At 49.1% G+C, this 10,995-nt stretch overlaps 5 protein-coding genes across 5 annotated transcripts; 3 read left to right on the top strand and 2 right to left on the bottom strand.

The window, feature by feature from the left end:
* Positions 1 to 2,623: 2,623 nt before the first annotated feature.
* COL26b_012100 (uncharacterized protein) lies at positions 2,624 to 2,939 on the bottom strand (the record flags this gene model as incomplete). The annotated part of the gene is made up of 2 exons (XM_053184752.1): positions 2,624 to 2,659; positions 2,718 to 2,939. 2 exons carry the CDS (start codon positions 2,937 to 2,939, stop codon positions 2,624 to 2,626), a joined length of 258 nt encoding a protein of 85 aa, XP_053031331.1.
* A 1,404-nt stretch (positions 2,940 to 4,343) lies between these two features.
* Positions 4,344 to 4,631, top strand: COL26b_012099 (uncharacterized protein; the record flags this gene model as incomplete). Its single annotated transcript, XM_053184751.1, has 1 exon — positions 4,344 to 4,631. One exon carries the CDS (start codon positions 4,344 to 4,346, stop codon positions 4,629 to 4,631), a length of 288 nt encoding a protein of 95 aa, XP_053031330.1.
* A 674-nt stretch (positions 4,632 to 5,305) lies between these two features.
* On the top strand, positions 5,306 to 6,463 carry AAD14_3 (putative aryl-alcohol dehydrogenase aad14; the record flags this gene model as incomplete). The annotated part of the gene is made up of 1 exon (XM_053184750.1): positions 5,306 to 6,463. One exon carries the CDS (start codon positions 5,306 to 5,308, stop codon positions 6,461 to 6,463), a length of 1,158 nt encoding a protein of 385 aa, XP_053031329.1.
* Positions 6,464 to 6,920: 457 nt separating this feature from the next.
* On the bottom strand, positions 6,921 to 8,432 carry COL26b_012097 (uncharacterized protein; the record flags this gene model as incomplete). Its single annotated transcript, XM_053184749.1, has 2 exons — positions 6,921 to 8,374; positions 8,429 to 8,432. The coding sequence occupies 2 exons, from the start codon at positions 8,430 to 8,432 to the stop codon at positions 6,921 to 6,923; spliced, it is 1,458 nt and encodes a 485-aa protein (XP_053031328.1).
* Positions 8,433 to 10,077: 1,645 nt separating this feature from the next.
* COL26b_012096 (uncharacterized protein) lies at positions 10,078 to 10,995 on the top strand (the record flags this gene model as incomplete). The annotated part of the gene is made up of 1 exon (XM_053184748.1): positions 10,078 to 10,995. One exon carries the CDS (start codon positions 10,078 to 10,080, stop codon positions 10,993 to 10,995), a length of 918 nt encoding a protein of 305 aa, XP_053031327.1.

The following is a 10,995-nucleotide window of genomic DNA, read 5'->3' as shown; positions in this document are numbered from 1 at the left end:
GTAATTAAAGTCTATACATTAGTAGCTTAATATTTACATTTCAATTAGTAGTAGGCTCATTATAATAAAGTTAGAAATATGTCTAGTATTATATATTTGCTTCTTAAAGGTATTTACTATTATAAGGTTATACTATTTAATTTAGCGTTAGAACTATAACGCTCTTATATTTAGCTTAGCGCCTAGCTATTATACTAGGTATATAGTATTAAAGTCCCTTATTATAAGTAACTTAGCTAGTAGGGTCTATTACTTAAGTGTAGTTAGGATATATAGTTTATTACTATCTTTATAGATATTAAATTAGAGAATATTATCAATGGTAAGTCTTATTATATCTTAATATAGCTAAGGTGTAATACAAGTTATACTAAGGAATTAGTATAAGTTTTCTATATGTATTAAGACTTATAGACAATTATTATAGCATATTTAAGTAAGTTGTAAGCTATATAGTAAGTATTTAGTCATAATATAAGTTTTATTTAGCCTTTTATTAAGGTTAGTATATGTAGAGACTTAGGGCTTTTATATAAATATTAGGTTAGTATCAGCTTTATATCTATATAATAGTATAAGGCTATATATCTCTAAATATCTAGTAATACTTACTTAAAATATTATAGATTCTCTATTTATCTAGTAATAAAGTAATTAAGGTTTTAACCTTTATAAGGGTAGAGGTAGTACTACCTTTAGAGTAACTTTCTCTTAAGGCTTTAAACATATTAAACTCTACTTTTTTAACTAGTAGCAAAAAGTAGTTATAGTTTTATATTTTAATTAGTAAAGTATATTATATTTATTATGTAAGGGGTCTTATAGTGTTAATCTCTTCTATAAAGTTTTTAGCTTCTATATTCTTCTAGATAATATTCCTCCTTTAGGTTTTAATAAGATATATAATTTATTATAATCTCTCTTAAGCTTTAGTAAGTACTTGTTATTAATACTCTTATAATCTCCTTTGTAATTAGTATATTAAGTTAGGAGATAGTAGTTTTTATAAGCTTTTTTTAAAACTAAAATTATAATAATATTAGTTCTTTTTATATAGTTTAAGTCTATATTAGTTAAAGTATTTTAAGTACTAATTAATGATTATCTTTAGTTTAAGCTTAATAATATAATTACTACCCAATAAAGTAAAACGTTTAACTAAGAGTATCTTGTTAAAAGTAATAATTTATGTTTATAGAGCTTATCTATTAGTATAAGTAGCTACTATATATATTATAGGCTTAAGTTATAATTATTAGAGGACTTTATTAACAAGGATTAGCTTTATATTAATAGATTCTCTTCTAAAGTTAGAAATTATAGTTAGGATGTTATAAATTATATATATAATCTGTATTTCAAGTTATTTAATAGCACTTATGTTAAGTAGTTTAAGTAACTTAAGGCTACTACTAAATATTCTCTATTAAGCTTTATTAAAGTTCAAAGTAAGTATAAAACTAGTTTAAATCTTAGTTATCCTTATACGATTACTATTCTATAGTTTATAGTATACCTTTGTAAGGGTCTAGGACAAGGTCGGTGCCATTGGTCTAGCCTACTACTACGAGCATTCCAAGCTGGAGGAAAGAAGAACTATTCTGGGAAAGAGTGGTGCCCTTCTCATCTTTAAATACATGTGAGTCTTCTTCCAGAAGCTTCCATTGAGTAAGGGCCGACAAGGTTCTCATAACCTTCCACGATATTCTGTAACCTTCCAAAGTATTCCATAGTCGAGGTTCTAGCCGAAGCTTCATATCGGTTCATAGACCGTGACAGGTGTTCCCTCCATCGCTGCCGCCGGCGTATGTGTGGGTTGGCCGGAGTTATTGTCTAAATTCCTTCTGGAATTAGATCAAGGCAACGAGAAGCAATGCGAAACCGAGCTTTTGGGAGGGAACTTGTCCGCGCTAATAACTACCCAGCTAAAGTGGTTTCTTCTAGCTACAAGTCGATACTATGATGAAGCTCCACAAACACAAAGTTCAGAACGCTGTTGCGCCCGGAGAAATATCCTCGAGGATGCGAGTCAACTCTCCCCACACTTTCTCCTGCGCTATCGCTCCATCATCGCTCCTCACAAACGGCGACATCGCCTCGTTGTCAACCTCGCCGTCTCTCATGTAGATTCCGTGGCTCTCAATCCCCGCTGACGCTGCTGCAACAAGCGTCCGACTGCCCACCTCAGTAGACCGAGCCAGTACCAACTTCAGCATACTTGCCATCCATCCGTCCTCGCGAGTCAACTCTGAGTGACACATCCCAGGTTGCAGCATATTGACCACAACGCCTGAGCCTTCCAACCTCAAAGCCAGCTCGCGAGTCACCAAAATTTGAAGAAGCTTCGTGGCTGGGTATCGCATGTTCATGTCCGCTTTCGTCTCGTCATCCAAACTTCTGAAAGTGTTTTCCGTTTTCCATTCCGGCAAGTCAGTCCAGGCATGGACTTCGCTGGTTACCACAGACAAGTGAGGCGTGGCATCAGAATAAGTCTTTGCTGTTCTCTTCAAAACGGGCACCAACAGGAACGCCAGTAGAAAGGTGCTGATGACATTGACGGTGATGCTGCCTTCGTGTCCCTCTGCTGCAGTGAAATGCGTCGTCGCAATGCCCGCATTTGCCATCAACACATCCAGACGAGGAAGCTGTGAAGCTCGTGCTGAAAATACCCGTACTGAGTCGTACGAGGCCAAGTCTACCTCCCATACCTCACAAACACCCTGTCGGCCCGTTGACTGCTCGATCGTTTCCTTGGCTTTGTGTCCGGCCTCCACGTTCCTCACGGCGAGAATCACGCGGGCGGCATTGAGGCGGACAAAGTGTCGAGCCGCTTCGTATCCGAGGCCAACATTGGAGCCTGTCACGATGATGACCTGGTCCGTGAAGAGGGTCGTTGGAGCTTTTGGTTCGACGAAAAGCTGAGAGTAGAGAAAGCCCATGTTGTCGTGCCTTAAAAGTTTGATAACATCTAGCGACAATGTCTAGATGTTGGAATACTCAAATACGCCGGCAAATATTATAACGCAGCTGAAGACCCAAGCTTCAAGGTCCAGAAAAAGTCTGGACAAGACATGTCAGCAATTACCTGGAATTAAACGCCCCTAAGCCCGCCTTGCCTCCATCAAGCCAATCCCACATATCAATCGGATAAACATTGGCTGAACAGCGTGGAACAACCGATAATGAAAGCTCTCATTTTCGAATAATTGTTGATCCAAATTGGCAGAAGAATAACAATCTCATCGATGAAGATACAGCATGGGCTTGGCCGCACTCACCAACTGCAGTAGACATCAATTCATTCAGTTTGCGACAGCAAGTCAAAACCTGCGCAACGTCCGTAGCATCTCCACAACAGGACATCAAAACCTTTCGATTTTGCTTATATGGCTGGATACATCCTTTCCATGGCTATAGCCACGAGTCCAGAATCTGACCCTAAGCCCTATTTAATACGCAGACGGTAAGTTAAGCTTACGCAAGAGATCGGTGCCTGTGATATAGCAAGCGTTTCCTATTAAGCAACGATTCCCAGTACGTATTACACTGCAAAGTACACGCGACAATGCAGCCCTACGAATGCTTGTTAGAACCCGCCTTAGAATTCGGGTTCCGGATTGATCCCGCACGGGATCTAATTGTGCTGGGGCCGAGCCGGGCTTCTCCAGAGTCGCAGCACCCTGTCATGACTCCTACATACGCCCGTAGGGCGAGTCATGGATAAGCTGATGCAGTTTGAACCTGACCAGAAATATTGCCCTTTAATATAGTCTGTAACTTTATCAGACGAACTCTACAGAGCCAAGCTAGGCCCCGTGCTGGGCGTAATCCCATTTATGCTCTTCTAACACACATGTGGTGATGAACACTAGCTGGACAGCAACCACGAGATCAAAGTGTCGTCCTCCATACCGATGAGGCAGGCGACAGGCTAGCCCTCCCGCCTGGAGCCTTAAGACCCCCCATACTCTTTGGCAGTAAGCTGTCATTGACCCCAGTTCCGTACTGCTGGGTCTTTCGGAAAACACGGAAAAGAGTCCCTCATGCACGGACGGCGAATGATGCTTAAAATATTAATCGTGGCTGTGTGCTTAGCTTCAGACGGGGTGACAGATTGATTGACCATGGATTGACTGACTCGTCAGCGATGCTGTGGCCATCTTGGGTATCCGTCTCTGAAATTTGGATAGACGGTAGTAATAAGACCTGTCCATTACATATATAAACGAATTCTAATCACTGATCGAACATGTAATCTGCTGGAACTATTCGCCTTCTTAACTCTACCGTTCGTTCCGCACATTACCGGCATCTTAACATCACCTTCATTTTTCAACTTCACAATGCAGCTCTCACTCATTCTTCTCTCTGCGGCGTCCGTCGCCTTCGCGCTGCCTCAGCCTGTGCCTCAATCATGCGATGAGGCTTGCCCCAACCCTTGCCGACAGGCCAACACAAACACATACTGCACTGGCAAGAAGGTCTCAGAACTTAACAACACACCACCACCTGCCCAGTTCAAGAACCAATGGAACTGCCCCGCTGGTAGCAGCTCCCCTCCTGCGACCTACATCCAGATGACGCAGAACGGAGCTGCTGAGGGCGGTGTCACCGTCTTCTGCACCATCTAAAAAGAACGCAGCGCCTAACTTCGGTATTGCAAGCCATGACGAACGACGCGTCACAGAATTCTGGCCTGCGTCGTACATCAATCCAACGACAACGCCTCACTCAATCAAGGCGGAGGTGGATTTGGGCAACCGACCGCTCTATAGATTATTGATCTAGACTGTACTTATTTTGTAACCATATATCTTTGGTAGACAATCAAACTTTTGATACCCAGTCACTACTGATTGGACTGTATCCTGACTTCCGGCCGTGAGAATAGCTGTACGTGGCAATCACCCTCAATTCCCCTTTCATGCACTCGGTAGGCAGGCCCGTATGTCGAACGTAGATACAGTCTAGCTCAAAGACACGCTTCTCAGACTCTAGAGTAAGTTCAGAGCAGGTATCAGCGAGAATCTGGACTTAACTTGGTTTAAGCCCGGTTACCGCCATCCGTCTCCACCTGACACTTTGCCTGATGGAGAAGCAAAGCCAACACGCCAGACAATGGTCAACAGCTCGGTTTCGGGTCTTGACATTACTTAAACCGATATCTTTCCTTTGGGTTTATCTCCCATCATCACTCAGCAGGAACATTTCCAGAAAATAGCAAAAGTGGAAAACTGTACCCCCCCTACATCCCTCAACCTCCCACGATCAATTCGATTCCAACTGAACCGTGTATACCTCTACCATGGACTTCGCTCCCCCGGAACCCCCCACTGAACTCGGTCGATACCGCATTCTTTCGCCCAAATGCGGTCTCCGGGTATCACCGCTCCAACTGGGCGGTATGTCGATCGGCGACGCCTGGTCAAGCTTCATGGGCAGCATGAACAAGGAGCAGGCCTTTGAGCTTCTTGACGCTTTCGTCGCTGCGGGCGGGAACTTCATCGATACGGCCAACGATTACCAAAACGAGCAGTCCGAGGCCTGGTTAGGCGAGTGGATGAAGCTGAGGGGTAACAGAGACCAGCTCGTCATCGCAACCAAGTTCACCTCCGAGTACAGATCTCATGCTCTCGGGAAAGGAAAGACGCCCAATCATTGCGGGAACCATCGCCGCAGTCTACACATGAGCGTCCGCGATTCCTTGGCCAAGTTGCAGACCGACTGGATCGATATCTTGTACCTTCACTGGTGGGACCACACTACATCGATAGAAGAGGTGATGGACAGCATGCATGCGCTCGTCGACCAGGGCAAAGTCCTCTACCTCGGAATTTCTGATACCCCGGCATGGATCGTGGGCGCGGCAAACACCTACGCCAGTCTGCAGGGCAAGACACCCTTCTGCATCTACCAAGGCCGGTGGAACGTCATGAACCGCGACTTTGAGCGCGAGATCATCCCGATGGCCCGCCACTTTGGCATGGCCCTGGCTCCCTGGGACGTTCTCGGCGCGGGCAAATTCCAGAGCAAAAAGGAGCTCGATGAACGCAAGAAGTGGGGCGAGAGCCTGCGCAGCCTCTTCAGCGGCGACATGACGGAGAACCAGACCGCTGAGGAGGTGCGCATGAGCGAGGTTCTGGCCGAGGTGGCCGCAGAACACGGCATCGAGTCCGTCACAGCGATTGCGCTCGCGTACGTGTTGAGCAAAACGCCAAACGTCTTCCCGCTCGTGGGTGGGAGGAAGGTGAAATACTTGGAGGATAACATACAGGCGCTGAAGATCAGGCTGACGGAGGACCAAGTGCGCCGGTTGGAGGCTGTGAGGCCGTTTGATCCCGGGTTTCCGAGCAACTTCATTGGGGAGGACCCGAAGGTTTCGGGCCAGCCCAGCGCTCTGCTATCTCGAGCTGGGCCTTTGGCGTTTGTGCAAAGCTCAAGAGCTATTGGATACGAGCCATGATTTGACGGAGGTGTCGATGAGCTTCCGAGCTGCTTACCAGTATGGATTGAGAAAATGTCACAGAAATTGTTGAAACACTCGAGGTCAGCCTGCAGAACAGCGTCTGTAGGCATGCAACTAATACTACGCCAAACCACAAATAAGCGCTTATTTAGAACCGAGTCATAACCAAGACCCACGACAAGGTTATGATGCAGGTTGCTAACTCTGTGCCATGCAGGGGTTCGTCTGGTCTCGGGGTGTTGTCATCACACAATTTAAACTTCTTCGTCGCCGGGCTAGACTCAAAGCAAAACGCACACCGATCTGTATCTAAACTTTGATCGATAGGAGCCAATCGTTCTCTAACATGAACGGCAAGCATCGTTGTCTACCATGGCATACAACCAGCCTTCCCGACGCGTGATTTGTGAAATCGTATCTTTTTTAACATAGCAAAAGCATTTGATTGGGGGGGCTACTGTTTGCTACCCTCCTTGCCTTCGTCTCTACGATTCCAAGGCAAAGAGTCCCTCCAAGTGTCGATCATGTTCCACTCCCAGTAAAGTTCAGTACCTCCGGCGACCGCTGCTTGCTCTCTTAGTCCGTCAGGGGCGCAGACGTACAGTTCCCATCTTGCCATTTCCTCGGCAATCCTGTTGTATCCTTTTGTCCAGGCGTATCCATATTGACCACCTCCATCATCGAACCAGAAGTTGCCGTCCAAGCCCCCCGGTAAGTCCCTTGATCGTTCTTGGCAGCGAGGACTCAACTGAAGCTGCGGAAAGCCTGAGCCATTGGTCTCGGACAATGTCAGATCAACGCCGCAATCCATTGCATGGCGTTGTAGGCTCCTATCCGAGATATAAGGCTTCAACTCCAAGTAAGTCCCGGTGTATTGTCCCGCAATGGCAGCCATGATGACCTGCATTTTGGCGTTCGGCCGTCGGATAAGGAGTTCTCTCAGGGTATTTTCTTCGGGAATCTTTGGGTGCCAAATCAGATCCGCCACGTCTTCCCTGTCCACCGCCTCAGGTCCAACTCGAGATAGGTCGTTATCCATGATAAACCTCGCTGTGACGGCTCTTCGGATTTTTCTCCCATAACATCCCATCCTGCCCATCTCCTCCTCGTGAACCGCCCACCACTTTGCAAACGTCGTACTATGCTGGATCCCCCTCATCACCGCCAAAGACTCCCTCTTCTCCGCAAGAACAGGCCTCCGCAGCCTCACGTAGCGATCCACATTCCCTTCCCATGCGGCCATCAAAATCAACACATCCTTCCTTGCCGTCGGCAGATCCACAGGCAACGGCTCATACAGCAACCACGCAAACTCTCGCGGCAGCCTCGCCATGTCAGGATTAACCCCGACGCCCTCTCCGGTTATGTCAAACCACATCAGCCCCTGACTCCAATCCGCCGGCGTCAACTTCTCCACATCCGCAAACAAACCCGATCTCAACGCCGTGTCCCCGTTCAACCCGACCCTGATCCTCCTCTCCGGGTTCTCCAGATTGACCGTGCAGGTGTAGTCGTCCATGACAGCATACCTCACAGGCTGCTCGACAATGGCCCTGAAAATTGCATCCGCACCCGCGACATCGACGTCGGGCGCCCCCGCGTCCCGCGCATCCCGCGCCTCTTCGGCGATGGATATGTCCGGGAGGAGGTTGAGCTCGAAATAGAGCTTGGCGTAGCCGGCCGCGGCGCAGGCCCGGCCGACGTGGTACCGCATCTCCGGATAGCGCCGGGCTAGGCGCCGGTAGGTGTCCTCGCTGCCGAGGTAGTACCAGATGCAGTACGGCTTCGGGTGGGAGTCGTACATTCCCGGGACGATGTTGTTGGAAATTTGTGAGGCGATTGCTTGCTTGGTATACACTGGATCTTCTTCAAAATCTAGATCCTCTGTCCAGAGAATGAGGTCTTGATCTACGTTGGAGGACGCAGAGGAGGACGAGGAAGAAATAGAAGTACCCCAATTACCCATTTTGTGCGTGAAAATAAAAAATGCGAAGATTACTGCGACCCCAGCAGCATTGCCTGCCGAATTTAGAGTTGGGGTGGTGAAGATGAAAGAAAGAATAGTTAAGCATCATGTGGGAGCCGAATGATGTGATGTCTCCCATGTTTTATGCATGTTAAATTTGGCCTCACCCGCGGAGTTGATGTCCCATCTGGGCTAGAGTGCGGCGCATGCCGGACCACATCTGCCGCAAGAGATCATGGTAGCAGTCCGGAGCCGAGTCACGGCCGCCCAGTACCTTCCCGTCCTTTGCAGACTTTCTCCTCGCCCGTTCTTGAACTCCACGTCTTCGGCAGTGTGGAGCAACCAATGACACATCATCGACCGGAAGGGACCCGCCCCCGGATTTCCAACGCCGACCGCATCTCCTCAAGGCACTTGTCGATAGACTTTCACCTCTTTGGATTTACTGATGACACAGATGGGTATGCGTGCCCTGCATACGTTTAGAATCTTGCTGTACAGTAGATGAGAAGAAATAGGGAACAACACAAAAGCCGACCGCATCTTCCGACGTCCTGAATCCGAAGCTTCGCTTGTGTCTCTTTCAGTTATACCGATGTCTTTCACATCGAGCAGCGGCGTTTAAATGAGGCGCCAATGACCACTTTCTAATCAACTCGGAAAAACAGTCCCGAACACGTCCGCCCTCTAACACGATTTAGGACTTTGATGTCGGCTACTAGGTTCAGTCAGCAGGTGACGACTTGAGCAACCTCAAGATTAGGTTAGCTGCCCGACTTCATCACATCACTCCATCCCAATCGCGACCCAACAGATCCTATCTCTCGCTTCCTCCGCACGAGAGAGCATCTCGACCAACTAACATCATCCCAGCGTCCAACCCCTCTAGGCTTGAGCCCCATTGGCTCCCGAGCAAAGACCAACGAACTCTGCCCTGCGTGCTGGGAAGATGGACGACAACTCTACCGCCTTGGGGTAAGCCGGCGAGTCATTGACCAGCATCGCACCGAGGCTGTTTCTCTATTCGTAAGAATTGGACACATCAATTGCTGAAGTAAGAGGTATGTACACGACGCTGCTCTCCAATAGTGTTTCAACAAACTGAGTCTTGCAAAACCTAAATTCCGACTAATGCCTTACCGGGAACTATAATGTCATGAACCAACCTTGCAGCCCCTGGGGTCCCCGTCAAGGTCAGACGGGCAGGAAATATCATCCTCTGGGGCCTTATAGGATGGAACGGGTCACCCGTGGGATCCATTCTGCCCTATCTCCTCCACACTCTGTCTTACCAGCGCCGGCCGTCTGTGAAAGCTTGCTCCCGTATCCCACCCGATGGGCTGTTCACGAAACCGAAGCCCAAGATTCTTGGCAGGCTATCTTGGCTTACATATCCATCACGACGGCATTATATACCTGAGCCGCGGGTCTGCCCTCCAAAGGGGGTGAGCGGGAACGAAAACCAAACGACACAAACCAGCCGAAAAGAAACATCACGTCCGAACACCCCGCCACCGAGAGCCCCATCCCGCCGAAGCCATCCGCATCGCAACCTCCACACCCCCAATCACCATCCCACACGTCCGCAACCCTCCGCGGGTCCGCCGCCGCTGCCGCTCCGCTCGGAGGCAGGCAAGGCAGAAAAATGGCAGAAAACATCAAAGGCTCCATCGACCTCTCCCGCGAAGAGGCCATGGCCATCACCGCCCTCGCGACCGCGGGCATCTACAACGCCGTCGAGATCTACGTCCTCATCTTCACCACCTTCCGCCAGCGCCGCGGCCGCTACTTCTGGGCCATGCTGGTCGCCAACTCCGGCATCTTCGTGCACGCCATCGTCTCGCTGGTCCGCTACCTCCGCCGCAGCGGCACCGTCGTCCCCGGCGCCTTCGCCGTCGCCGCCTGGTGCGCCATGGTCACCGGCCAGTCCGTCGTGCTGTGGTCGCGCCTGCACCTCGTCGTGTACAACCGCACCTGGACGCGCCTCGTGCTGGCGCTCATCGTGACGGACGGGTGCGCGATACACGTGCCGATGGCGGTGCTGTGGGTGCTCTGCTGGGCGACGCCGCGGGACGCGCAGGCGGCGTGGATCGAGCGGTACGGGGTGTACGAGAAGGTGTCCATCGTGGTGTTCACGCTGCAGGAGACGTTGCTGACGGGGATCTTTGCGCGGCAGGGGTGGTACAACCTGCGGCCGCTATTCGCGTTCAAGACGCGCTCGGCGAGGTTGATATCGTGGTACCTGCTGAGCCTGTTCGTGCTGGTGTTCCTGCTGGATGTTGGGCTGGTGGTGCTGGAGTACACGAACAACTTTGTGTTCCAGACGACGAGCAAGCCGTTGGTGTACAGCATCAAGCTCAAGGTCGAGTTTACGGTGCTGAATAAGTTATTGGCGTTTACGAAGATGAATTCCTGCGATTGTCACCACCTGAGCGACCAGCCTGGGAGTTTCACGAAGGGGCTTGTGACGTCGGATACGAATACCACGGCGAAGGGGAGGCAGAATGGGATTTCGCCCGTACCGGAATCTGAACGACCTGACCATATATTTGACGGCAATTGA

This window comes from Colletotrichum chrysophilum (genome assembly GCF_026319265.1).
Source record: "Colletotrichum chrysophilum strain AFK26 chromosome Unknown scaffold_162, whole genome shotgun sequence".
In the NCBI taxonomy this organism is placed as follows: Eukaryota; Fungi; Ascomycota; class Sordariomycetes; order Glomerellales; family Glomerellaceae; genus Colletotrichum; species Colletotrichum chrysophilum.
The sequence above is the reverse complement of the archived record's forward strand: the minus strand, read 5'-3'. Positions and strand labels throughout refer to the sequence as shown.